Source organism: Marmota flaviventris, chromosome 15, assembly GCF_047511675.1.
Source record: "Marmota flaviventris isolate mMarFla1 chromosome 15, mMarFla1.hap1, whole genome shotgun sequence".
Taxonomy (NCBI): domain Eukaryota; kingdom Metazoa; phylum Chordata; class Mammalia; order Rodentia; family Sciuridae; genus Marmota; species Marmota flaviventris.
Window position 1 is genome coordinate 7,908,006 of NC_092512.1, and position 24,992 is coordinate 7,932,997.

At 44.9% G+C, this 24,992-nt stretch overlaps 1 protein-coding gene across 6 annotated transcripts in view; it reads left to right on the forward strand.

Moving 5' to 3' along the window:
- Nucleotides 1-24,992, forward strand: part of Zfat (zinc finger and AT-hook domain containing) — a 179,930-nt gene that overhangs the window by 75,929 nt on the left and 79,009 nt on the right. For 5 of the 6 annotated variants that reach the window (XM_027950491.2, XM_071602100.1, XM_071602101.1 and 2 more), the window contains 3 exons: nt 4,803-4,890; nt 6,553-6,702; nt 9,936-10,109. In XM_027950491.2, the coding sequence (XP_027806292.1) occupies nt 4,803-4,890; nt 6,553-6,702; nt 9,936-10,109 (412 nt within the window). The remainder of the gene's footprint in view (nt 1-4,802; nt 4,891-6,552; nt 6,703-9,935; nt 10,110-24,992) is intronic. The other variant, XM_027950500.2, reaches the window with a different exon arrangement.

Here is a 24,992-nt window from a genome sequence, read left to right on the forward strand (position 1 = left end):
CAATTCTGTGACTGCCCATTCTTTCTTAGCTAAAGATATATATAATGATTGAAAAGAGTGTGCACATCTAGCATAGCTTCTTCCCACCACTTCCTCTTTTCCATTAGTAACTCTGTGGTGTCAGTTCTTAATCAAAGATATGCAATCATCTCTTGGTATCCATGGGGATTGGTTCTAGGTTTCCCATGATGCCAAAATCCAACGATGCTCAAGGTCCTTACATAGATTAGTATTTATGCATAACCTCCCAGGTATTTCAGATTGTTCCTAGAATTCTTATATTATCTAAACAAAGTAAATGCCATTTGAACAGTTGTTATACTGTTGACTAGGGAATAATAACAAGAAAAAGTACAGACTTTTCTTCCCAGTATTTTGGATTCACAGTTTGTCGAATCCACAGATGAGAAACCTATGAATATGGAGGGCCGGCTGTATCGGCATCAAGGAAATTTGGGGACCTAGTCAAGGAAGTTAGTCGATGACATTTCCAGAGCAAATTCTTTTTTTTTTTTTTAATAGCATTGTATAAACTCTGTAAAGAGGAGACTAAGAAAACACAATTTTAGGAGAAGGAGAGGGGGCTTTGGGTTCTGATATGCTGAAGTTCAGATCTCATATCCATCTCTGTGATTTTGGGCCAATTGCTTATCTCCCCTGAGCCTCAGTTTTCTCATCTGTAAAATGGGGATAAGGTCCTTTCTCCTATTTCTCAGAGTTGTGAGGATTAAATTAGAAAATAAGTCCAGAACACCCTGGTTATCATTCTTTCAGAGGAAAGATTCATGGGTCATGATCCATGAGAAGCTTGTGAAATCCATTTAGTATGGCATGGCTAGCTATTTTAAAAACAAAATAGGATAGAATAAAATAGAACTACTTAGCAGTGTTCACCCATAGCCAGGGCGAGGGCTGCTTTCTGGGTCCTGGGTTTAAGGTTAAGCATTCCTCTGTGAGTGCATACAGTGTGCTGGCTGTGCTGTCAAGTGGGCGACCTCCAGGGGGTCCTGTTTTAGAAGTCTGTGGCTTACAATCCATGGGGATTGGTTCTGACCTCCGTGATGTAATCAGTGACCTCCTGAGTCTCAGTCCAGTGGGGGCAATTGTTAGAGTGCAATTCCTGGGCTCCCACTTTCGTCACAATTTGAGGGGCACTCTGGGATCCTGTCAAAGCAGTTCCTCCTTACAGAAGTGTGAAACAGCAGGGAGCCAGGCTTATGGTGTGTGACATGACACTTCATTCCCTGTGCCTTGGACTTTCTCTGTTTTTTGTTAGGGAAAAAAAAAAAAAAAAACCTGTTCATTTATTTTTATTGGTACACTATAATTATACATAATGGTGGGATTCATTATGCCATATTCACATGTGCACATACATAGCAAAACCCAGAGAAGGTAGAGGAAGCTACCTTTGATATCTTTCTGGAAATAAACAGGTACTTTGGGTTAGTATGTATTTTTATCGAGTAGAGGAAACCATTATTTAAAGTGATTGAATATGGTGTTCTTCTTTTTCAAGAGCTGCAAGAATGTGGTCTTGTCTTATTGGATCACAAAGCAAGCTGGTTTCTCTGTGGTCCTGTTGGGGCATTTCATCTACTGTGCAAGAGGCCTTAGGCGACCAGAGCTTGAATGTAGAATATCTGTATATTAGCAAGAGCTGAGATTAGCACTGAAAGTGTATGTCGTGGCAAAACAGGATTGTCACCAGTGGAAAGTAAAATCTTCTGCCACAGTCCTCAGTCAGGTGCTTCTAACTTGATCAAACCCACCCGACCTAAGCGCTGCATTTCCTGGGCCTCCTCCCTCTGCGCTGATTGGTGGGCTCTGAGTATGGGTGTGTCTCTCTAGTGAGCTAGTGTGCCCTGGGTTTCACACCTTCATCCCTGGCACGTAACGGGGTCCTGTAACCTTTGAGGAATGAGTGAGTGAGGCTCTAGAGGTAAGTAAACCCCATGACCACAGAATTTATTTGTGAGAAGTTGTTAGTGTGAAATTCCCTGCCTGTGTTTTGGTGACTTGATATTGGGTATTTCATAGGGCCACTTACTCATGCGTGGGTTACATACATGTGGTGTGGAGGTTCAGTTTGATATTGTCACCCAGTGCTGGTTTTCAGTCCTTTGGGGCCCAAGCCGCCTGCCTCAAGGAGCTCCGAGTAGTGACTGGGCTGTGCACCTTGGACCTGAGGCTGGCTCTTACCACTTGCCATGCCGTGGCTCATGCTGGCACCCCACTTCTTTCAGAGGGTCCTGATTGCTTTGAAGGTGCCTCCATCTGAACACACAGACTCCAAGGCCTGGGCTCTTTCGAATTCATATGACCTGACCTCTCTCCCACTCCCCAGCCCCTGCCAAGAGTTCTTTAAACCACAGCTCTTTTTAAATTTGCTGTGTGTGTTTGGGCTTCATCTCCAGGAAGAAACTGATATTTTGAAATTGAAGTAAATGGGTTCCAAGAGTCCACCCTTTCCCCAACTCCCTCCAACGCTGTCTGTGTCCTTCTGGCAGTCTTCAAAGGCATCACAAAAGAGGAGTCCTTATAAGCTCTAAGATAAATTGCTTTCAGACTATCAGGGATTAAAAGAAGAAAATCAAATAGCAAGGGCCCCAGGAGATCAGTGTGAACTCCTTCAAAGCCCTTCTGAACACTTCCATCAGCCCTGATAATGAGGGTGCTCAGGGGCCACTAGGGTGGTGGGGCCTCCTCCAGGATGGTGCAGGGAGGGCTCAGTGCATCTTTCCAGCATGGCACTGTGAGCACAAGGTCGAGGGCAGTGCAGGACAGTGACAGGAGTACACTGAGAAGCAATAAGTTGCTTGACGTAGCCTGGTGTTGCAGTAGTATCTGTGGTTGGCCAGAGAGCTCAGGATGGGTCCTTGGGAATTGCCTGGACTCAGACATGTGGGCTTGGCAGGCATTTCTGGGTCCCGGTGTTTGGGGGGAAATGTGTTCAGACTGTTCTGAGAGACTTTTATTTTGTTTCTTAATTCAACATCCCCTTTCCTAAGTGTGCTCTGGGGAACACCAGTCTCAGGAGATATTGTGCAATAGCACAGAGAACCAATCCACAGAGGAGTTTGGGGGTACTCATTTAGATACCCTTCTCATAGAGATTTCTGGGGTACATTAGCCCAAAATAAGGTCAGCGTCTTGTGCCAAGTTGCAGGATGACATGCAGAAGTGTAGTATGTCAGCCGGGATGGATGAATACCCCACTTGCTCTGTATGTTCTTGACATCCTTGGGACCCCATGAGTGAGACACTGTTTTTATTGCCATTTAATAGAGGATGAAACGGAGGCACTGGAAAGTCAAATCCCTTGCAAGTTCCCAGCTCTTAAGGGGGAATCTCGGGGGCTCTGAGACCTGAGTCTGTGCCTCTAATCATAGCCTCACAAGAGCGCTCTGGAGGCCAGAGGCCTGGTTTGGATTTCCATCCCTGCCCTTTGTGGTGGCATGACCTTGGGCACGTTCTTGTGTGTGTGGTGTGGTGCTGGTGGTATGTGGGTGTGGCATGGGCTGTGGGCATGCCTTCCCTTCACTGAGGCAGGGATGCACTTACGGGGTGCTGAGTTCCCAGGTGGGAATTCTGCCGCCAACCCTCATGTGAGCATGGACTGTTCCCAGGTCCAGAGTGTCTCTTTAACCAAGGGCTTCTGTGAGTCTTGCTTTCGGGTTTCCTTCATCTGCATGCAGAGGTCCTTCCCACCAGGCTTTGGCTGTCCACAAGACATGGGCTTGGGAGGTGTGTCAGAGGAGCCCACACTGGGTGGCTTACACGGCAGGCATCTGTGGTCTCAGACTGAAAGTCCAGGGTCAGCATGTCAGCCGGTCGCTTCCTTCTGAGGACTGTGAGGGAGCATCTGCCTAGGACTCTGTCCTGGCCTCAATGTCCTTGGCCTGTGGGTGCCTCAACCTGAAATTCTCCCTGAATTTGTATATAAATTTTTTCTTTTTATAAGGATACTAGTCATGTTGGATTACGGCCCACCCTGGCAATCTCATTTTACCTGGGTCACTTCTGTAGTGACCTTTTTTTCCCAAGAAGGTCACATTCTATTGGAGGTCAGGACTCCATTATAGTAATTTTGTGGGGACCTCAGTTTAACTCATAACACCGACTCTTCTGGGGAAAACTGATGTGAAGTAGCTCTCAAGTGAGCTCTGGGAGACAGGGAGATGAGCAAAGTATATGGTGGGGTCATCCTGAGAGCTGATCCTGGTTGGGTGTGTAACACCGGTGATCACGGTTGACCAAACTGCCACTGGTGCAGAATGAACTCGTTTCCTGCAGCCTTGCGGGAAGGTCTTGGAGTGGCAAGAGGCCTCCTGCGGGGACACCTGGACACTCCTATTCTAACACCCGACCCTTCTCTCAGACTTTGGCCTCAACTTCTCCATCTGTAACATGAACATGAGCAGCTCTTTCCTTTTGTGGTTGCTGTGAATCTCAGTATAGTGACTCACACGAACCCCTGCAGAGCACACAGCCATCCCTGGGAGTGCAGTCTGCTGCTGGGTTGTGGAGTAGCACTGGTCCAGGTGTTAGGACTGTGGCTTGACCCCAGCCCCAGGACTGGCTTCTAAGCCCCTTCCTGAGACAGAGCTGCTTCCCGTCCCCTTCACTGAGCTCTCTGGGCTGTGCAGAGCCCAGTGGAGGCAGTTAAGCTCTTGGAAGAGTGCACCATGTGTCTGCCACTGCTGATGGTGGAGGTGGTGGTCATGGTGGTAGTGACGATGGTGATGGTGGAAGTTACTTTTCTACAGATGGTAAATCGATTGTGTTCTCTTTCTATTAAGGACAAAAGGAGTTATTCTTGTCCTGTGTGTGAAAAGTCTTTTTCAGAAGATCGATTGATAAAGTCACACATCAAGACCAACCATCCTGGTAAGGTTATGGATTTTGGAGTGGAAGATTAATTTTAAAATGCTTATGTTTATTTTAAAACTCAGCATTTTACATTAACTGTGCTATGTGGGAATGAAGAGGGATGAAGACATGCTAAATTCGAGGGAAACAATCATTCGTATTCAAAGCTGGGACAGCTATGTAGCTGTTTCATTTTTTGCTCTCATCTGGTCTTTAGCTCTGCCTTCTTCCACCCCTGGTGGTTTCAGTGACCCCTCTCCCCTTCAGTGTGAACCCAGATGCCTTTCCATGGGTCTCCTCAGCTTCAGCTCTGACCTAGATCCTTCCTTATGCCTGGCCCTTGTCCTAAGTTGGTGTTATCCAAAGTGGTGGTGCATAAGTGGCATTGGCCCCACCAGGCTGAGAGGCTTCCCTGACTTGGAGTGACAGTGTGGACCTCTCACCCCATACTGCTCAGATGTGTGACCCATGACTACCTGGGCATCCACATGAGGAAGTTACACTCCCTTGCCTGGTTAATTCCTGGTCATTGTCCTCCCTCAAAGCCCTATCCTCTGGGAGGCTCTTGTGGCCACTCCGCCTGCTGACACTGTGGTGTGCTGGCCGCTTGTACTCTCCCTGTCCCCCACGGGATCCTTGAGGTGGGGCTTCCCCCTACACATGCAGGGCCAGGGAGAGCAGACGCCAGCCCTCTGCACTGTGTGAATGTGTGACAGTCAGGACATGTGGCTCTCTGCTCCTTTCCTCTTTTCCCATCTGCCCTGGCATAAAGGAACCGACTCGCTGATTGTGAATGACAAGACACGGAGGCAGATAAATAAGGGAAGGGCAGTAAACACCTCTGTTTCTCTGGGAATGGACTGCCTGAGCCCTCATCAGTGTCACAGCACATGGGCCACCTGATGCTGTGAAGGCCCAGTTCTGTCCTTCACTTGGTAACCTGTGTCTTAAGTGACCAGTGGCCTAACGTGAGCCAAAGGTAGTCATGTAAAATTTCCAGCCTTTGAAGAGAGGTGAAACATTCTTTCTTCATTATTTTAAACTTTATTATGGAAAACCTCAAATTTGAAAGTACACTGAAGAAGTTAAGGACTCCATGTATCCATGACTCAGCTTTCACAAGCATCTGCATTTTGCAGATTCTCTGTTTGTGTATCTACCTTATAAACTTTTTTTTAAGAATATGATATGCCATTTCCCCATGAAAACTTTACGAATCATATCATACTAAGTCAGAGTTTTCTCAACCTAACCACTGTGTCACCATGCAAAGCAAAATTAACAGTGAGTCCTTCTTTCTACTTGTATTTGCTCATCTAATCTTAAGTGACAGGCATTTTTGTTTAGTGATTATGTCACTTGCCTGTGGCCCCCCAGCCTTCCCACCCAGACCTTTTCTCCATGCTATTGATTTCTGAGAGAAACTGAGTTTCTTTTGTAGAGACTGTGTTATGTTCTACATTCATCTGATTATTGCTTTTGGATTTTTCTTCACTCCTTGTGTTTTATGGTCAACAGATGTTGTATCTGAAGCTTTATCAGATTCTGATTTAGCTTTTTAGACAAAAATGCTATCTCATGACACCATGAGGCATGTCCTGACTTGCGCCTGCAGGCGTAGGTGCTGCTACCTGGGCCGAGGGCCTTCATCTCCCTGACTGCTGTCTACTTCTGTTTCAGAGGTCTCCATGAACACCATTTCTGAGGTTCTTGGGAGGAGGGTCCAGCTGAAGGGGCTCATTGGAAAGAGAGCTATGAAGTGCCCGTATTGTGATTTCTACTTCATGAAGAATGGCTCAGACCTTCAGCGTCATATTTGGGCTCATGAAGGTAAACAATTGTCTTTCCATATGGAGCAGCCATTCAGTTTTGTGCTTCGATGCTTCACTCTGGGAGTCTATGGGGAGGAAGCCCTGTCCTCACGTCCCTACGGATGGGCTTTCTTTAGCTTAGAGAGCTGTGTCCACCAGCCAGCTGAGATCATTGATGGCATCATTACCTGATCAGCTGCATTTGCAGTGAGCAGAGGTTGCGCTTCTTCCTAGCTCTGGGTCAGTTGTACTGAGCTAAATTGCCATGCCTCCCCTGCCAGAAAGCAGGTGCCAGATGCAGGACACTGCCTTATTCACAGCAATGGCTTGGTGCCTGCCATGGTGCATTGCCATAGCGGGCATGAAGAACTGTTGTGTTGTTACAAGTGAACGGAACAGAGGCAGCGATGGCTGCAGGCATGTGGATTGCTGCCAGTCATGTCATGGGGAGAGATTCTGAAGGTGGGAGTGCCAAGTGGAGATGAAGTCATGCAGACAGGATGTGGGCTGTGCTCGGGGCTTGTCTGTGGGAAGCACCTGGAGCCAAGCCACTCTCTGGGATTAGAGGAAGTTGGAGGTTGAGGTTCTATTAGAGACTAAGGATGAGGCAGGAGCGAGGGCCAGGAGGAGACCCTCTAGACTTTAGCAGTAGCCCCTGGCCTGCCTGTTAGGAGCCTGAAATGTGGCAGGGGGAGAACAAGACTAAAGAGGGGCTGAAGGATGAGGTATTTTCTGCAGTGTGGGATAAAAATGACCTATTGTAAGCCCCAGGGGGAACTGTTAGGAAGGGAGAGGCCAACAGTCCAGGAAAGAGAAGCATAGCTGGTGGTATAGGAGCCTGGAGGAGCCAGAGGCTTGGAGACCAGAGGCCAAGGCTGGGAGGTGCTTTTTCATTTATTGGCATTTACTGATGCTTGTGGGCTGCCAGGCAGTGTGCTCAGTGCTTTGCTCACACTATTGGACTCAGTACTTGCAGTAACCTTAGAGACAGGTACCGTGGGAATATAAACCACCAGGGATTTGGAGCAATGAGGTCTTGGTGTAAAACCTACAGTAAAGGCTTCCTGCATTGGAGCCGGAGACCTGGGATGCTACTGTACCCCCTTGGGATGTGCTTTGATGTGTATTTACCATTTGGGAGAAATCTAATATTTTAAGCAATTTTAGAATTCTGATAAAGTTTCAGAAAAACCAAGGACTTCTGCTTTTCATTGGAAAGTCCTGATATTATTTTTTTTTTTGTCTAGTCTGACTATTTCTATAGTGATGAAATCATGTAGGAAAAAAAGCATATTTGTGCACACTGCAGTACTTGATTCCATGGAATTGACCCCTACATGATAACTATTCATTCTCTCTGTTCCCTCTCAAAATGATACACGGAATAAGGAAAATAGAAATAACAACCAAGTAAATAAAAGAGGAAAACATTGAAAATACCAAGAAAAAATAGAGAAAACATGGGAAGTAGCTGTAATAATTAATTATGTGTAGCCATGTTTTTATACACATAACATTCATTGTTCTGAGGATCTGTTTTTGTTCAGGGTTTCATTGTGGTTGAGTGATGCACTGGGACTATCCCCACAGCTGTTCTAAACACTGGCTCCTGTGGGTAAGAGCAAAGGAGCATGGAGCGGGCAGAATCTGGTCCCTCCCAGTGGGGTTGCCTCCCGGGGAAGCTAGAGGTCTTCACAGCCAGGCTGGCCACTTCAGCTGCACCTCTTCCTTGACCACACGTGACATGAGGGTGTAGAGGTACACAACCATCCAGGCACAGCTGGGCACTGGGAGGGTGAGGAGTCTCTGAGCTGCAGTGTGGCTCTCCTCTCTCCTCTCAAGATGAAGAACAGAAGTTAGGTCTTTGTCTTCTTAGGACTGTGAGAGAGCCTCTGTCTGCATTCCTGAGCTCTTTAACCTTTTAGAAGAACACTTGGTTAAATAGTACCTGAATATAATTCAATTCTTCTCACATTTATGAAGTGTATTCCTCTTGTGTGGACTCCTCCTTAGTGATGATATTGCTGATCTGTCCATAGCTGCGACTGGTGTTTGAGAGCCTGGTCAGGGTACTGGATCAGCATGTGATCCAGAAAGACTGCTCACCAGGCTGGGACCAGGCTGCAGCCTGTTCTCATGCAGGTGTATTAGATGTGAACTGCCCAGAACACAGGCCAGCAGCCAGAGGTTCCTTGGGAGGTGGTTGATGGTCTTATCACTTACAAACATGATGTCTGTATTCTAAGCATTAGTTCAAGGTCACGCAGCTTATTATGGTTGTGGTTAGATTATTACTGTTATCTCCAGAACCCCAGCTCCATGATGGGCTTTGGTGGACTGTGAAGTATGCTAGTCCCAAAAGTGTCTATGCCCCTGGACACATCCTACAGTCTCTTTAAAGCCTCCATTTTCTCAACTCCAAAGTCATAGATGTTATGGACAATGGGTGAAAATGTCTGGCCTGCCAAGCATTACCCTGTGTTTAGGGCTAGGGAACCCGCTATCTCTGACCCTCATAAAATATTACCTGTGCTTTAATGGCTGTTTACTTGTCTGCATCTCCCTCTGGACAGCTGGGGCAGGGACCAAGCCTTCTCAGTTTCAAGATTAGCCCTCAGAGGTTAGTGTAAAAGTAGGTCCCCTATAGATATTTGTTGAATAAAGGAATAGTTTGATGCCAGGTGCTCCTACAGTTTGAGTCATTGGCCCCAAAATGGTGTTATAAAGCTGTTAATCCTATGAATTAATGTTTGTTTTCACATTTGATTTTGAGTGCCCAATCACATTGATTTTTGCAAAGGCCCTTGGGGTCCTTGATTTTGTTTATTTTAACTCAGTTCAATTGAATTTAATGACTGTTGGCTCTGTAAGTTGCTCAGAGTTTCTGTCCCCTGGGATTTCCCAGACTACGGGGCAATGCAGATGTGAATAGCTTTCAGTTTTGTGCTGTGAACATTCTAGCAGTAAGGTTATAGGATTTGGGACCCCTGACAGGTGGGAAATCTATGTGAGAAGGTCAGAGAAGGCAGCAGGGGGGAGGCAACTTGGCTGCCCAGCAGGAAAGAGCATCCTTATGTGAGGGACAGGTTGGAAGGAGCCTGGCACTGAGAGTGTGGAGTGTGTTCAGGAGGAGCAAGTGTGCCTCCTTGTTCAGATGGACACTGTCAATGTAAATCTGTTCCTTTGGATTCATACACACACACACATGCAAGTGTGTATGTGAAAATGATATATACTTTTTTCCCCTGGTAGGTGTGAAGCCCTTCAAATGTTCTTTATGTGAGTATGCAACTCGTAGCAAGAGCAACCTGAAGGCTCACATGAATCGTCACAGCACTGAGAAGACCCATCTGTGTGACATGTGTGGCAAGAAATTCAAATCCAAAGGAACACTGAAGAGCCACAAGCTACTTCACACTGCTGATGGTGAGCCAGCCACCCCAGTGGGGCTCTGTAGATCTGTGGCTTGAGGCTGGCCAGCCAAACCCAGCAGAGGCTGTGGTGTCCCTGGGGCAGGTGCACGGGGGTGGAGGAACAGAGATGGTTTTAGAGAGTGGATCTTCCCAAGGTGCACTAAGGTCCTGGCCTGTCTTTCTTTGTTCCCTGCCTGACTTCCAGAAGGTGCAGGATGAACACTCTGGGATGCAGTTGTGTCAGTGAGATGTGGGGGAGAGAGCTTCCTGGAGTGAGGCATCCTCAGAAGGCCTTGAGGTTCAGAGAGTTTCTGCCTTCCTTAGCCACCATTCCACCTGGAGCTTGGGGACCCAAAGAGGCAACTCTGATTGCACCTGGCTTGATTTTTCAAGCTTGTGCCCTTTTCATCCAAGCCACATTAGGGCTCCTCCTGTGTTCAGTTCAAACTGAGGCTCAACCTAAAGACTTGACTTTGTGAAATATACCAAGTGGATTCTTGGTTTCATTCACTCCTTGAGAACCACTGGCTGATTATGTGTGTGCCAATCCTGATGGTAGATTCTCAGGGTGCTAGTCTGTAAGCACCATCTTTCTTGTCTACATAAGAAGACACCTTGCCTCTATTCTTGCAGCAAACTCCTACCAGCTCTCCCACTTCTTCCCCAGGATCCTCTGTCAGGATAGGTCAGTAATTGTGCTGATTTGCTTTCATTCTAAGTAAAAGCCCAAATCCTCTCCAAGACCCAGCTCCTGCCTTCAGGGAGGCTGAGATGTGGTGGGTTGGGGGCTGGCGGGGAGGCCACAGTGAGGATGAGTACTGGAATGTGGGAGGGCCTCTGGAGCCCTGGGGACCAGGGTAAGAATCTAGGAGGGTGGAGAGGCCTAGCACTGAAATGTGTCCCCTGGCATGGGCTGGACCCAGGAAAGGAGATTTGTTCTAAGAAAAAGGCAGCTAAACCACAAAAGGCTTTAAATAACTGTAATTTTTACTTAGAAACCCCAGCTGTATAAGGGACTTGTGAATACTCCAGGTCTATAAATTTTACTTATAAAATTTTCCATAATTATATACAAAAATTAGTTTCCTGTGAAGGTCAAATTTCTCAGCAGTGATCGTTAACTTCAGAACTTAGGGGATAGTATAGCTGTTAGGTCGTGCCTTGTGTGTATGTTCTGAACATCAGTCCTGTAGTGTGGATCCTTGGCAGGAATTGGGTTGAGCTTGAGGGACTGAGGGGAGAGGCCATGGGTTGACTGGGATTCCGCAAAGTGATTGGTTAAGGGCTTGGTGAAGGGAGAAATGGAGCCAGAGTCATGACTGTTAAAACTTGTACAGTCCTATCTGCATACAGTCATCCATAATCAAAATAAAAACTATGAGGGTTAAGCAGCCAGGTGTGATTAGTAAAGGCATCAAGGCCATCTGTTGAGTGTGAATTCTGTACCTCCTCAAGCAGTAGCCTTACTTATCTCTCCTCTGTGTCAACATCTCAGCAAGAATCATGTTTCTTGACGTTGTTGCACATTTCTTGCTGAAATCCTCAGTCATGAAGAGCAGCTGTCCCCAGAGCCAGGGGAGTCTGGAGTGTTCCCTGCGCTGTGGTAGCAGGGTCAGGAGGCATTCATGGGGACTGGAATGGGCACAGTGGCCTCAGGCGTGGCTGAGGATCTGAGCTGTGTGGAAAAAGGCTGTGCAATGGCCAGGATGTCTGCCCAGGTGGGCCCTGGATCACCAGTGTTGCCTCAGAGGGAGGATGTGAGAAACCCATGTGATAAAAGAAACTTTCCTCATTGGGGGATAATTATTAGTTTATGATTTTGATAATGGTCTTAAAAATCAGTAAAAAGTAAAGAGAGAGAGAGAGAGAGAGACAGACAGACAGACAGACTCACTCCTCTTGAGAGGAGGGGTCCAGAGCTGGTGCCTGAGGGAGTTGGGGGTTGTCTTGATCCTTTATAGATTTCTTCTTTATGCCTTTCATCTCATGCTCCCTCCTTCTTTTATCTTGCCTATGTGACCAAAAGGTGCGAATGAACAAAAGGTGAAAGGAGCCACCCTGGGCATGCCTCTCCCTATTTTCTACACCTGCCCAAAAGGTGGGAAAGGAGCTGCACAGGGGTACTCATTAACAACTCCTTGCTTTGGGAAGAGAGTTCCCTGGAGATGGATGGTAACAGGTAGGAGGAGGGGAAAATGCTCTGGAGGTATTAGCATTTTATTTCCTTTTAAATTAGACCCCATCTTTCTGACCCAATCATTCATTATCTACACTGATTATCTGTCCTTTAGGGAACCCTTACTACTGTAATGGGGAATGGGAGATGACCACTCTAGCTGCTTCAGGCTAAGAGTGGGTGATGTGGGGCAAGCAGTTTGGGTTTCCCTTTTACGAATGTTATATAAACCCTAACTCTTTATTTTATTTGTTTATTTTATGTAGTGCTAAGGATTGAACCCTGTGACTCACAAGCGCTAGGCAAGCACTCTGCCACTGAGCCACAGCCTTAGCCCTTCAACCCTAATTCTTTTTAGACTAGTTTCTTTAAAGAATAAAACTTAATAGACATAAGAAATTATCTTGATACATAAGAAATTATCTTGATAGATAAGAGCAGATTACAGAAACCCTTATTACTTTTAACACATAGGGGATTAAAGTTTTGGTTTATAGCAGTACAATAATATTTGACTTTAGGAAAAACCTTGAATAGCTTTAACAGATTGTACCAATTATAGCCATTTAGTCACACCTAAACTTTTTGAGATTTACCCTCCAGTAACCTTCTATAATTTACTTAGATATTCTATAGCTTTTTACTTTACTACACAAAAGACTTTCTCATCCAGAAACATTTCTTTTTCCTTCTACTTTCATGCTAAAATATATTTCCATCCCTAGACCTTTCTTCTGTCTCTTTCCTAGCTGTTGACCCCTTTTTAATTCACATGTTGAAACAGTCCTTGTGAAATTTCTGAATTTAGACAAATTATTATACTTTAATAAGATGAAATAGTTTGTTTTATTAATTTAATTGAACCTCAATTGAAAACTTTTGTACTCTTTGGATATATAATTATATCTAATAGTAACCTGGTTTATAGTGAAGACACAGAACCAAAGCATTTGTAAGCCTTTTTCCATTTACCAATTTATGAAAACACATTTAGTGTTTAAATATATTACCTTCTGGAATTTAAGAAGTCAAGAGTTGTTGATTTTATACTTAGCAGATGATGTTTTAGAACTTTAACTTTGCTAACAAACACGTTTATGATTAATCCCATAGATGTTAAAACTGATTTACTAATTTTTAACAGTAAAAACCAAGAAAACAGACAAGTGTAGTTAAAAGTATTAGCTGTCTCTTCCCTGTTGGAGCAAAATCCTGGAGGCAATAGATATTACATTCTAGACATTTTATAGAAACTAAAACTCTTTTAATTGTTTGACCATCAAGAAAAATTTGTGAGTTAATAATTTTAAAGACATATTTACTCTCATCTGTTTACCTAATTTAAATTGAAGTTTTTTTTGAAGTTACATGAACTGGAAGGTATTTGGTCCATTTCTCATTTAAATTTTGATTTATGAGTGATCATTTATCTATATACCAATTTTGATACCATATACATGATGTGTGGACACAAGTACATATGTAGACACAATAATACAATACATAGATAGGTATGCACATATAAATAAACATTCAGGAAACAAAGATGTTGTAGCTCTTTATAGGTAGATCTCTACAGGTTGGAGACAATGCTAATAGTAACCTATCTAATAGTAACCTGTTAGTAATCTGTTTTTAACCTGTTCAAAATTAAAATGGAGCCTCCCAGACTTTTACATTATGACTTAAATATAGGGCAGGTTTGTACAGCTGGAAATGTTAGATGTAAAGTCCAATAGCCATTGTGGACACTGAAATCAAGGGTTCAGGTGACACTTGTCCTTGATGGCTATAAGATTTATTCTCAAAATCACCATGTCTGTGTCTTTCTTATGATTTTGTGAAAGTAGATTTTTCCAATGTATTTGAGAGCTAATCCTTGAAAAATTGACCTCTGAACAGAGAGTATTAAAAACTTCTATAGTTAGATTAAATAAAACTTATCAGAAAAATATATTAACTTAGGCACACAGGATCAAATGTCAATTCACTATAAAACCACAAGCTCAAAAATATAGAAAATTTAAAACAGGAGTTCTAAAACAATGACATGTCCATAATTACTCTACAAAGGAGCATGCAGAACTGCTTTAGCAGATCAGATGGCACTTTTGGGTGAGATTAGAGTATGTCCAGTTATTTGAAGAATGTGAGAATCCTGACATCCTCAGGTAAAGAGTCTCAGGGTAAGGAAGACTTGTATATATGGGACCATCCTATTTTGCCTCCCTGTGCTGTAGTGTTTAGGGAGCAACCTGTTTAGAAAGCAGGTGGTAGAGTGCAATAATAGGTAAGATGCCAGCCATTTAGGTCTCACAAGCAGCTTGAATTTAAAGTGATACCTTTTTTTCTTTTTTTGAACTTTGGTTAAAAAGTAGTTTTGGATGATTGCCTCTATAGCTTACATTTCATGTGCAAGTCTGAGAGAATTAGGGATCTGGCACAATCTAAGAAGTAAGGAAAGCTGATGTTCTGAATTTGAGAAGCAAAACCTCATATATAGGGCATTTTAACCATTTTTTTCTTTTGTTGAATCTGTCTCTTAAGGTGTGATGCTATAGTTTATGTTTCCTCTAGAGACCAGAGTCTGTTCCCCCAGGTGGTTTGGATGCAGAAAATTGTCAGACGAAAATGAGGCACTTTTTGAGCGTGTGTGGTTCAGACTGAATCCCATCCTTTCAGTATTCAGACTAGTGGTGAACCTGGCATAACTGTTGAAAATGAAGCTCCCACCTCAGTATGAGAAATAGAACCCAGGCTCCTGGACCAGAGGAGACTCCATTTTGTTAGGGTCATCTCCCAACAAGCTTCTCACGATCAGCAACACCCGTCTATCGCCACGTGGTCTTGCCTGATTTACTGTTGCCTCATTGGTGAGAGTGAATGAAGCACTCTTGTCTGCCCTGTGACAGACCCTGCAGGATTGAGGGTTAGCAGCAAATGTCTAATGTCTTCTTGTCATTATAAACTTCCAAATGTGAGGACCCGTGGGGAAAATGACTTAGAGTGGAGCATATTCCTCTGGTGTCTGGAGAGGAGATCCACAGAGAAATCTCTAAGATCCCTTAGCTAGTGGCCCCAGCCAGAATCTTGCAGTTGTGTCAACCCTTTGTTTTTTTTTTCTTGTAGCCAAAGACAAACTGGGATTAGGGACACTGTCTACTGATGCCAGATATGCTATGAGCCTGGATGGGACAGTGAGAAATGGCTTTGGCAGAACCCAACATGCCTAATGCAGAGAATAGGTGATTAGGAGACACCTAGGTCCTGAATTCCCTTGCCCGAGTCTTGCAGCATGTTGTCTTGCACTACCTGTATTTAATTAGCTTGTGGGTACCGATTATTGTCCTCCAGAAAGTGACAGAAGGGCACACCTCAGAAAAATGTAGGGTGCAGAGGAGCTTACTTCAGTGACAATCCCGGCAGAGCCCCCAGCTAATAACAGTCTTGAAAATAAGGATCAGGTAATGTTTCCCAGATATTGGAGATAAACAACTGAGAAATGCTGAGGCAAGAGCAAAAAATTAAATTTTATTTAAGAAACAGAAGGCTGGGGAGGGAGAGGAGAGGGCTCCTCTGACTCCTCAGGGAGAAGGGAGGCCAGAGATGGTGTCTGAGTGAGAGGGAGGGTCTTGCCCTTTTATAGATTTCTGGTTTCCTTTCTTAGGCCTCCTCTTCCTCTTATCTTGCCTATATGGTGACCAGAAGGCAGGAAGACAGCTGCAGGAGTTGATCCCTTCCCTCCCCTCCCCTGGAGACTCTTAGCAACTGGGTGATGTGGAGTGTTATCTAGCCATTTGCCTTTCTTTGATAATTGGCTACCTGTTCTTTGCCCCAATCTCAGTTTCATAACATTTACTAAATTGTGTATTCATGAAGTTCAGTGTGCTGTTTTTCTATCACATGTTTTTCTATCAATCTGGCATCTTTATAGAGAAATCAATTTTTCCAGACTTATTTTGCAGAGCTGGGATTCCCTAGGATGTAGGATCTGGTTCTGAAATGTTGGTCTATCTCAATGATTTTTGTTCTAGGTCATTGTTTTGTAAGATACTGCTTTAACAGAATTTTATTATACACATTTACATTATTTTATTTCATTTTCTTTTAATTTTTATCAATATTTTTTAGCTCTCATTTAATTATTACTTCTTTTATAAACTTGGAATTTTTCAGTCAAGTTATGAAAAATGCCTTCCTCTTCCTCTCTGGGGAAGACCGAGCCACTCCATTTCATCTGTGCTGAGCTTTGTATTCACCAGGAACTGTGTGCACAGAGATCCCTAGGCTGCCTGGCTGAAGCTCTAACCATATAGTCAGCCTTTTATTTAACAGTAAATGTTGCTTCAGAGCCTGTCAGAGATCATTTGGTTTTTATTGTATTTATTGTATCAGTATGATTTCGTAGGTCCTTCTGTAGAGAAGCCACAAGTGGTAAGTGGAGCTGGGGAGGCCTGGCTTTGGGTCTTGTCTGCTACTTATTGCAAGTTGACTTAGTTTAGATTGCTTCTCTGAGCCTCATTCGTCATCAAGTGAGGATAGTTTCACACCCTATAGTTACACACCCTGTGCCAGAGGGGTCTGAAGCTCCAATGAGCAGATTGCACCCCATGCTCCCTGGACTTTCTCCTGCTTTTTTTGGCTGCCCCTGCCAGGCTCCTGTTCTGTCCTCCTGTCTGCTTCTTGGACGGCTACAGGGCTCTGTCCCTGGTGATTTCCTTGGTGTGCTTACATGCTCCATGCTCTCCCTCTCCACAGTCTCAGCTTTAGACTCCATTTATGTGGAGGGCTTCCAAACTTGTATTTCCAGCCCAGGCCCCAGGCCCCAGACCTGCTGCTGTAATTGCCTCTGGATATTTGTAGGCAGACATCTAAGGGGCTCCTCAAACTGGCCTGGTCAACTGGCTGCGGATCTTCCTTTCCAGACCCAGGCTCCTGTGGCCCAGGGGCTGCCAGTCTTGTTAAAGAGATAGTAAATATTTTAGGCATATACAGTTTCTGAAATATCTTCTTTTGCCTTTGCTTTTGTCTTTATAAACCTTTTTAAAAACATGTAAAAGCCATTTTTAACTTATAACTGCACAAAGCAGGAAGCAGGGTAGATTTGGCTGATCCCTGCTTACTTCTAGGTGAATCCTTTTTAGTTCTCTCAGCACAACCCTGGAATCTCCTGCTTCTCAGCACCTCACAATATCCTTTTTAGTCCAAGTGGATATTAACTCTTGCTTCGTTCTTCAAAAAAAAATTAAACATACACTTATTTTATCATATATTTCTCGTATACATAAAAAAGAAAAATAGGGAAGTAATTTGGTAATTTTCCTGAATAATGTTCCCACTGTTATGAGTGATTCTGGCCATTTACCAAGTGTCTGTAGTCCCCTGTGTGGTCCTGGGCACCCTGGGCACAGAGATGCCTGCCCTTGTCTCCAGCATGCTCTTCCAGGCTGCAGTGCCCACTCCGTGAGTCTGTTGCTGGTGCTCTCGGATCCTGCAGGAGAGCATGAAATGCTTTTCCTTCTCACTGCTTCCTCATTCTGTCCTCTTTTCCAAAGGCTTTGGGAGTTTCTGCTCCTTTCAATTGAACCTTTTTGGGGTGGGTGCAGCAGGCTGTCCTTTGCCACATGGGCTCGTGACTCACTATAACTCAGCTCTATCTGCTCTCATGAGCTTCCTTTCAGGTGTTATTGCTTTGCAGGAAAACATGTGGGTCCTCCCTCAGGTGTGAATACCTGCTTCACTCATTCATGCCCTGGGGCTTTGTCTTTAACTTTGGTGGACATGATAACCATTCATGTTTAGAACAGGTGTGTGTGTGTGTGTGTGTGTATGTGTGTTGCTGAAGATTGAACCCAGCACCTTCAACGTGGCAAGTGCTCTGCCATTGAGCTCATTGCCAGCCCTTAAAGTAAAAATTTTTTGAAGGCATTTCAAAATGAATCAAATTCCTTGCAGATACTGACACCAGTATGTGTAACTTAACTGAGGTGACGATATGAGCAATCAGATCAAGTTTACACCTGCTCACACGGTGCCACTGGCTCTGACTGGGGGAACCAGCTGCAAACCTTTCCGACTTTAAGGCACCTTCCAGTTCCCGGATACTAAAGTGTGAAAAATGTGTATGTCAGAAGTGATGAAGTAGATAGTTGAGAGCCAGCATGACCTTGTGGGACGGGAAGCACCATCGTCCTCACCTGCAGAGGGAGACACACTTGCCTCCATTCTAGCAGGCCACCTCCTGGCGGCTCTCTCACTTCCACTTCCAGGGGCTGCTCTTAACATAGGGCCAGTGACTGTGCTGACGCAGAGGTCAAGGTCCCACGCCAGAGTTCGTCACCTTTCTTATATCTGCGCTTATTTCAAGTCAAAGCCCAGATCCTCCCCAAGCCCTAGGTGGCCCTGCAGCCTGTCCACATGCCCTCTGCTCTCATCTCCTCTGCTCTGCCCAGCTCCCAGCTCACCTACATCTTACACCTCTCGGTCCCTTAAACTTACCAGGTACGCACAGGGCATTGGCTGGGGACCTTCCTCCTAGCTGGAGAGTTCTTCTCCCTTGTCTCAGTGGACACCCTGTCCCTGCCCTTTAGGTCTTCACTGAAGAGTCCTGTTCCAGGAAAGTTCTTCCGTAGGTTCTCCATGGGTGTAGAGTCTCGGCACCCCTCAGCCCTCCACATTCCCTTGTTGGTTTTTCTACCTGGCTTTTCTGTTGTTTCAACTATGGGAACTCTTCTGCCAACACTTCATGCTCATCCATGTTGCTTATCGTTTCTCCTAGGCCTTTCTCAATGTACTCTTCAGTTTTCTGAGTCATGTACTAGATTGTAAACTCGACGAGCAGGGATTTTTGACTTAATTACATTTTCTTTTTTTAATCTCTTAGTACCTAGAACAGCACCTGGCTTATAGTACATGTCTGTGAATTTTTTATAGAGTGAATAAATGGAAAAAATGTGAAATACCCTGCATAAAGTGGTTGGGGTATAATAGTACTCAAAAAGCGTCAATTATTTCATCCCATTTCATCTCTCAGATAATTATGTTAAATCAAATTCTTGTGAATTAGATATTTTAAAATATGGTTGAGGAACCCACTATTAAATGAATCTTCTTGGACATCTTTTAATGAAGTAAAAAGGAATTGAGTAATTACCTCTCCTCTACCTACTTGCAAATCTTAATTTTTCATATTTAGTGGCTTATTTAAAGTGATGTATCCCTGTTTATTGCATTTCTGTTTCCCAAAGGAGCTTATTACTGTACCTTAGGAAGGCCATTCTGGGTGAAGGTTTCACTTAAAAGGTTTGCCAGGCAATATTTATAGAGAGAAATGGATCTGTAAAGTGCCTGATCAAATACTTTGCATGTATGCTAACAGTGTGCAAGGATTTAATGCAAAAATTATGTTGTAACACATTTTCCCCTTTTGACTTTAAAAAGGCTTACACATGACGTAGTCTGGGGGTTCACACGTGATTTTGCCCACCCACGGTCACCGAGGGAGCTGAATTGTGCAGCGCTTGGTATCACATGATCAAACGAGAATTCTCTAATCATGCAGTGAAAAGCTTTTGAAGTTGAGGGCTGAATCCTTTGGGTCTCCACTTCCTCCAGTCCAACCTTTCCTCATACACTGTAGTTAAGAAGTTTCCTGGTAAAATTCACAAAGAAGAGTCACCCAGGTTTTAAGCACTCTTATGATATGTAATAATTAGACAAGCGAAGAGTTGAGAAAGGAAATCAGGTCTGAGTGGAGGAAGCATATTGTTTGCCTTCACATCTTCAATTCATAATAAAATATACCATGGCTACATGTTGAAGTAGTCTAGGAAGAATAAGTGTGGAGATTTTACCCCCTCCCTTTCCTGTCCCTTAAAAAGCCAAATTACTCTGGGGTAAAGTAGCCCCACTTATCCCATGGCCACTTCTAAAAATCTGTCTCAAGAAGCAGGAAGCAAATGGTTCCTGAGCAACCAGCCTGCTTTGGTGAGACGGTCTCTCTGCAGCACCCTTGTCCCCATCCTTCCTCCCGCTCACCTCAGCAGAGGGCTAAGGCTGGGCTGTGATTGGGGCTGCTGGATGAAACACTGTGGGTTTCTGTGGCTCGTCTCCATGGGCTTGTGTCTTTGTGATGGTGGGGGCAGTGGGGCTGATTTCAGGGTCCCATTTTATAGGTTCCTTCTGTGTGGGTCCACTTGCACTCTCTTTGACAGTTTTTTCTGACCAATTGGAAATAATTGCACCCATACTATAAAACGCACTGTGCAAGCTTGATGGGCAGATAGCTCAGGCTGATTTACAGTGAACCATCGAGCAAGACGTGGTTACCTCAGACTTGCTTGGGTGGAGGGGTCTTGGGTGCAGATGTGAACTCAGTGTCTGTCACTTTAAGCCAGCCCTGGCGCCTCCTCCTCCCTGTTCTCCTACCTGGCTCTGTGCCAAGTCTCATGCAGATCCATTCCTCCTTGTATCAAAACTGATGTACTAATCACAGAGAATTATCAGGCAGAGTCTGCAGTTGCTTGAGGTTTGGCTCCTGAAGTACAGAGACTTCTGAAATTGTATTTTTATTGCCATAGCTATTGCTGTTCTGACTCGCCATTGCACAAGTTACACAGATGCTGGGACACTCTAGTTGTGTTTTCAAAGCACCCATAGCAAGTTGCTCCTTGGGTCTCCTCTGGGTGCTTCCTTCACACTAGGTGGTGAACCTCTGCATGCTGGGTAGACGAGTAGATTCAGGAGGCGGGCCCTGTTGGAAGGCCTCCTGCCAGGACAGCCTGGAACAGGTGCTTCCTCAGCCCTGTTGCCAGTGTGTTCCTGTGACTGCTGAACAGATCCCCCCAAATGCAGTGGCTTAGAACACAAACGTTGATCAGCAGTCCAAAGACCAGGTGTCTGATTTGGGGTCGGGGGTGATCTTCCTTCTGGAGACCCCCAGGGCCATCTCTTTCTTCATCCTTTGTAGCATCTAGAGCTGTCTGTATACTTTGGCTTAGAGCCCCCCAACCCCTCCTGCCCCTGCTTCATCTCCTTGACCTGGACCCTCCTGCTTCCCTTTGTGATTTCAGTGGGCCTACCTGGCCAATCTGGGATCCTCTCCCAGTTCAAGATCTTCAACTTGATTTCCGTGTGAAGTAGCATGTCTGGGTTCCAGGAATTAGGGCCTGGATGTCGGTGTGCTGCTGTGGGGCATTATCTGCCTACCACCTGGGATGGGCTAGCACTAAGGGGGAGCTGGAGCCCAGCTGCCTGGCCTTGGTTCCGGAGGCCACGGTCCTCACATGCCCAGCAGCTCTAAACTGTACACGTCAAGAGGGGATGTCAGCAGCAATGAATCCATATCATCAAAGAAAGATCAAAGTTCTCCTCATTCAGATGTCTGTCTTCAGGAAGACACTAGACAATAGATAATACTCAAAGAATACCACTGTTGAAAAAGGGTAAATGTCAGTTTCATTAAAAAAAAAAAAGTGTAGTAAGTTTTCTGAAAACTGCTGGAAATTTACTTATGCAAAATACTACCTTTTTCAGTAAGCCTGGATAAACAGTTATAGGAGGCACTCTCACTTTTATGCCTCTAGTTGTTATTACTAATAACAGTTTGAATTTATGGTAATTCTTCCTCTAAGTAGTTTAGTGCCCCTTCAAGTTTGAGGTTTACATAAAGTTTGCTTTTGCAGTGATGATTGATTTAATAGTCATTTCAAACAAGTGGCCTCAATCAGAAGGGATTTTCCATCACCATCTCTTTGTTCTGATGGAATTCTAATGCCGCAAGCCAAAGGTGACCGGTGAAGATTTTTCTCCCATTCCATTCCTCCTTATTTCTGCTTAGGACTCTATTTATAAAGTAACTGAACAGCTGGGATCGGCTTCATGGAAGCTCATGGATCAGGTGAGGTTGTGTAAAAAACAAAGGAAACAACAGGTTGCCTGTTGGACCTGCTGTTGCCACAACGTGGGGGCCACCTCAGTCCTGGAAGCAAGGAGTGATTGCCTTTATTTTCAGGAGCAGAAAATGGGGACTCAGCATGTCTGTCCCATGTGGGTACAACTCTGGAGTTCCAGGCTAATGCAGGTTCTTTTGGGTTTTGCTTCTACTTGGAGATGATCCAGATGGAGCCTGGACATAAGCGAAACAGATGCTCTGCGGGCCCCTGCCACAGTGCCCCTGTTGTGGCCAGTCCACGACAACTCATGGCAGGATGACCTTGGTTCCCCTGGGTCTGTTGTGCCTCTCTTTATCTAACCCAGTGCAGGATAATATGTATTTCCATTCCTTCTTTCTCTCTTCCTACCTCCGAATCCCTCTCAGCTCTGTCCTCAGAGGGCAGTCTGAATAACTGTCCCCGAGTAAGACCTAAGCAAGAGGCAGAGCGCAGGATGATGGGACTCAGGATCCTGTGCTCTTTTTGCTGTCTGGAGACACTCAAATTTGGCCAGCTTCCGCTTGCCAGCCCAGGCAGTGCCTAGGAGGTCCGAGGCTGGGTAGGCTCCTCAGCTTGCTGTGTACAGGACAAGGCTGAGGAGTTCACGGTAGATGAGGGAGGGGGCTGCTTCCAAAATAAAACTTGAAAGCAGAGGCTTTGCGCAGATGGGTCATGTCTTTTTGAGAGAGAACAGAAGTAGAGGAGAAGCAGCCCCACATTTGAGGGGCCACACATTTTTGAGGGAGATTGGAGCTGCTGGTGAAGGCCATATTTCAGCAGGAACTGCAGCACCTGCAGTGGACACCTGAGCCACCTGGACACTCAGAGGGACGCCTGACTGAAAACCACAGGCTATGTCATGCTGAGCGTATTCTTTTTCTTTCCACCTTCGACAGCAGCCTGAGTAATCTACAAACTGTCATGCAGTCCTCAGACTTTATCTTTGAACTCCACAACAAATCTTTCCTTTCTTGGATGAATTTTGGTGCCAGTCTCTGAACACCTTCTGGGGGAAGGTGGCCTGTTGTGTTGTCTTTACTTTTACCTTTTTAAAATGGAAATATCGTATGCTACACAGAAGTGCTGATTTATACGTGTACATCTCAACATAGTATGACCAATGATGACCACAGCCTAGGACAAGAAGCAGAACACTGCCAACCTGTGCAAAGTAGCACCTGCCTTTCTGGAGGATTCTGCTCTGAGTGCTAGCACCGTCCCTGGGCCTTGCCTTTCTGTGAACTTTGCATAAACTGACCCATATGATGTATGTTCTTTGGGGCTTGGCTTCTTCCTTTTACCATTATGTTTGTGAGATTTGTCTAAGTTGTTGTGAATTGGACTTTAACATCCTCTGGGCCTCTGGGTCAAATGACATGGATTTCACAAGCATCTGAGATGATTAATTCTGTGGTTAGAGACTGAGAAAGCTTTGTTCTCATACCAATTTTTTCTTGCCAGGGCACTGTTTCCTCAGTGAGCCTGGCTGCTTTCCACAGGAGTGCTTCTCGAGACAGGGGTGTCTCAGCTTGTGTTATCCTCCTGACTGGCAAGACTTGGCTTAGGGTCACTTGTGACCACTTACAAAAGTTAGATCCTGCCTCACCAAATAAGACTGACCACCCCAGACATCATTCATGGTTAGTCCAAGAAGCCGGACAAAGCCCTGGGAAACAGGCCCAACCCTTGCAAGCAAGCGAGCACATGAACCTTCAAGTTCAGGAACCACTGGAGCCATTGCCTTGAAAGACCTGTCTTATTGCCTGCGTTCAGTGCGGGTGCACACCCTGGCCTGCCAAGATGGGTGCTCATGATCTGGAATGCTGTTGCATTAGAGCACAGACAGTAGACATAAGCACCCATCCTACAGGCAAACCTAACATGTGAGCAAGCCTTTACAATCCTTTATTCACATTCAGAGGCAATGACTATACAACTATGATGAGGGCTAAATATCAATCTTGTTGCCTAAGGTTAATACTGTAGCTAGCCTTTAGCTGTATAAGTCCGTAAATCACAAGTTTAGGCTCTATACAATGTTGCTTTAAGGTGGTGGTCCATGAGTAACTTAAACCATCTCCTTACTTTTGGACAAAATGTTGTTTTCTCCCCATACCCTCATTAGTATAACTTAGAGGGCAGGGGACTCTTTTGTATATTTACTTTTCCTTCTTTTGGATTCTTTCCTTGGGACCCACTCCCAGGAGCAGGTGGATGTTCTGCTTTGGCGCTTGTTAACTGTGTGTTGCACCACCAATTTACTTTTCAAAAACACATTTCAGAGATCTGGAAGTGTCCCATTTAAACTTTGATTTTTAAGACCTCATGTAACTAAAAATACTTGATTTTTTAAGTTTTCTGGGTATCTAGTCTTACCGTGTTAGAACGTGTATTTATTTGGAACTCTGAAGTCCTGCAGGTGGTATAAAGGCTGGGTGAACTCCTTTTCATCAAGCACAGTAGCCTGCGTTCATCGTGCTGTGTGACTCTGTTCTGTCACTGGAGCTTCTTCTATTGGTTAACTCTGATTTTATTTCCTCTCGAGGCAGCTCTTGGTCTTGCCTTTTTCTGTCTGCTTGAGTTGTGTGCCCTGTGATCTTTCTTCTCTGGCTGCTTCAGCCACTGTACTTGCTGGAGTTCTTTTGGCTGGTTGGCAGAAGCTACTTAAGGAGCTGGAGTGGCCAGGAGGCACATGCTGTGAAGGTCCTGGTGGCCTTATGGACTCTGGGTCTTCATGTTGTGGCATCTGCTTCCCAAACCTGTCTTGCATCCTGTCAGTGCATTTCAG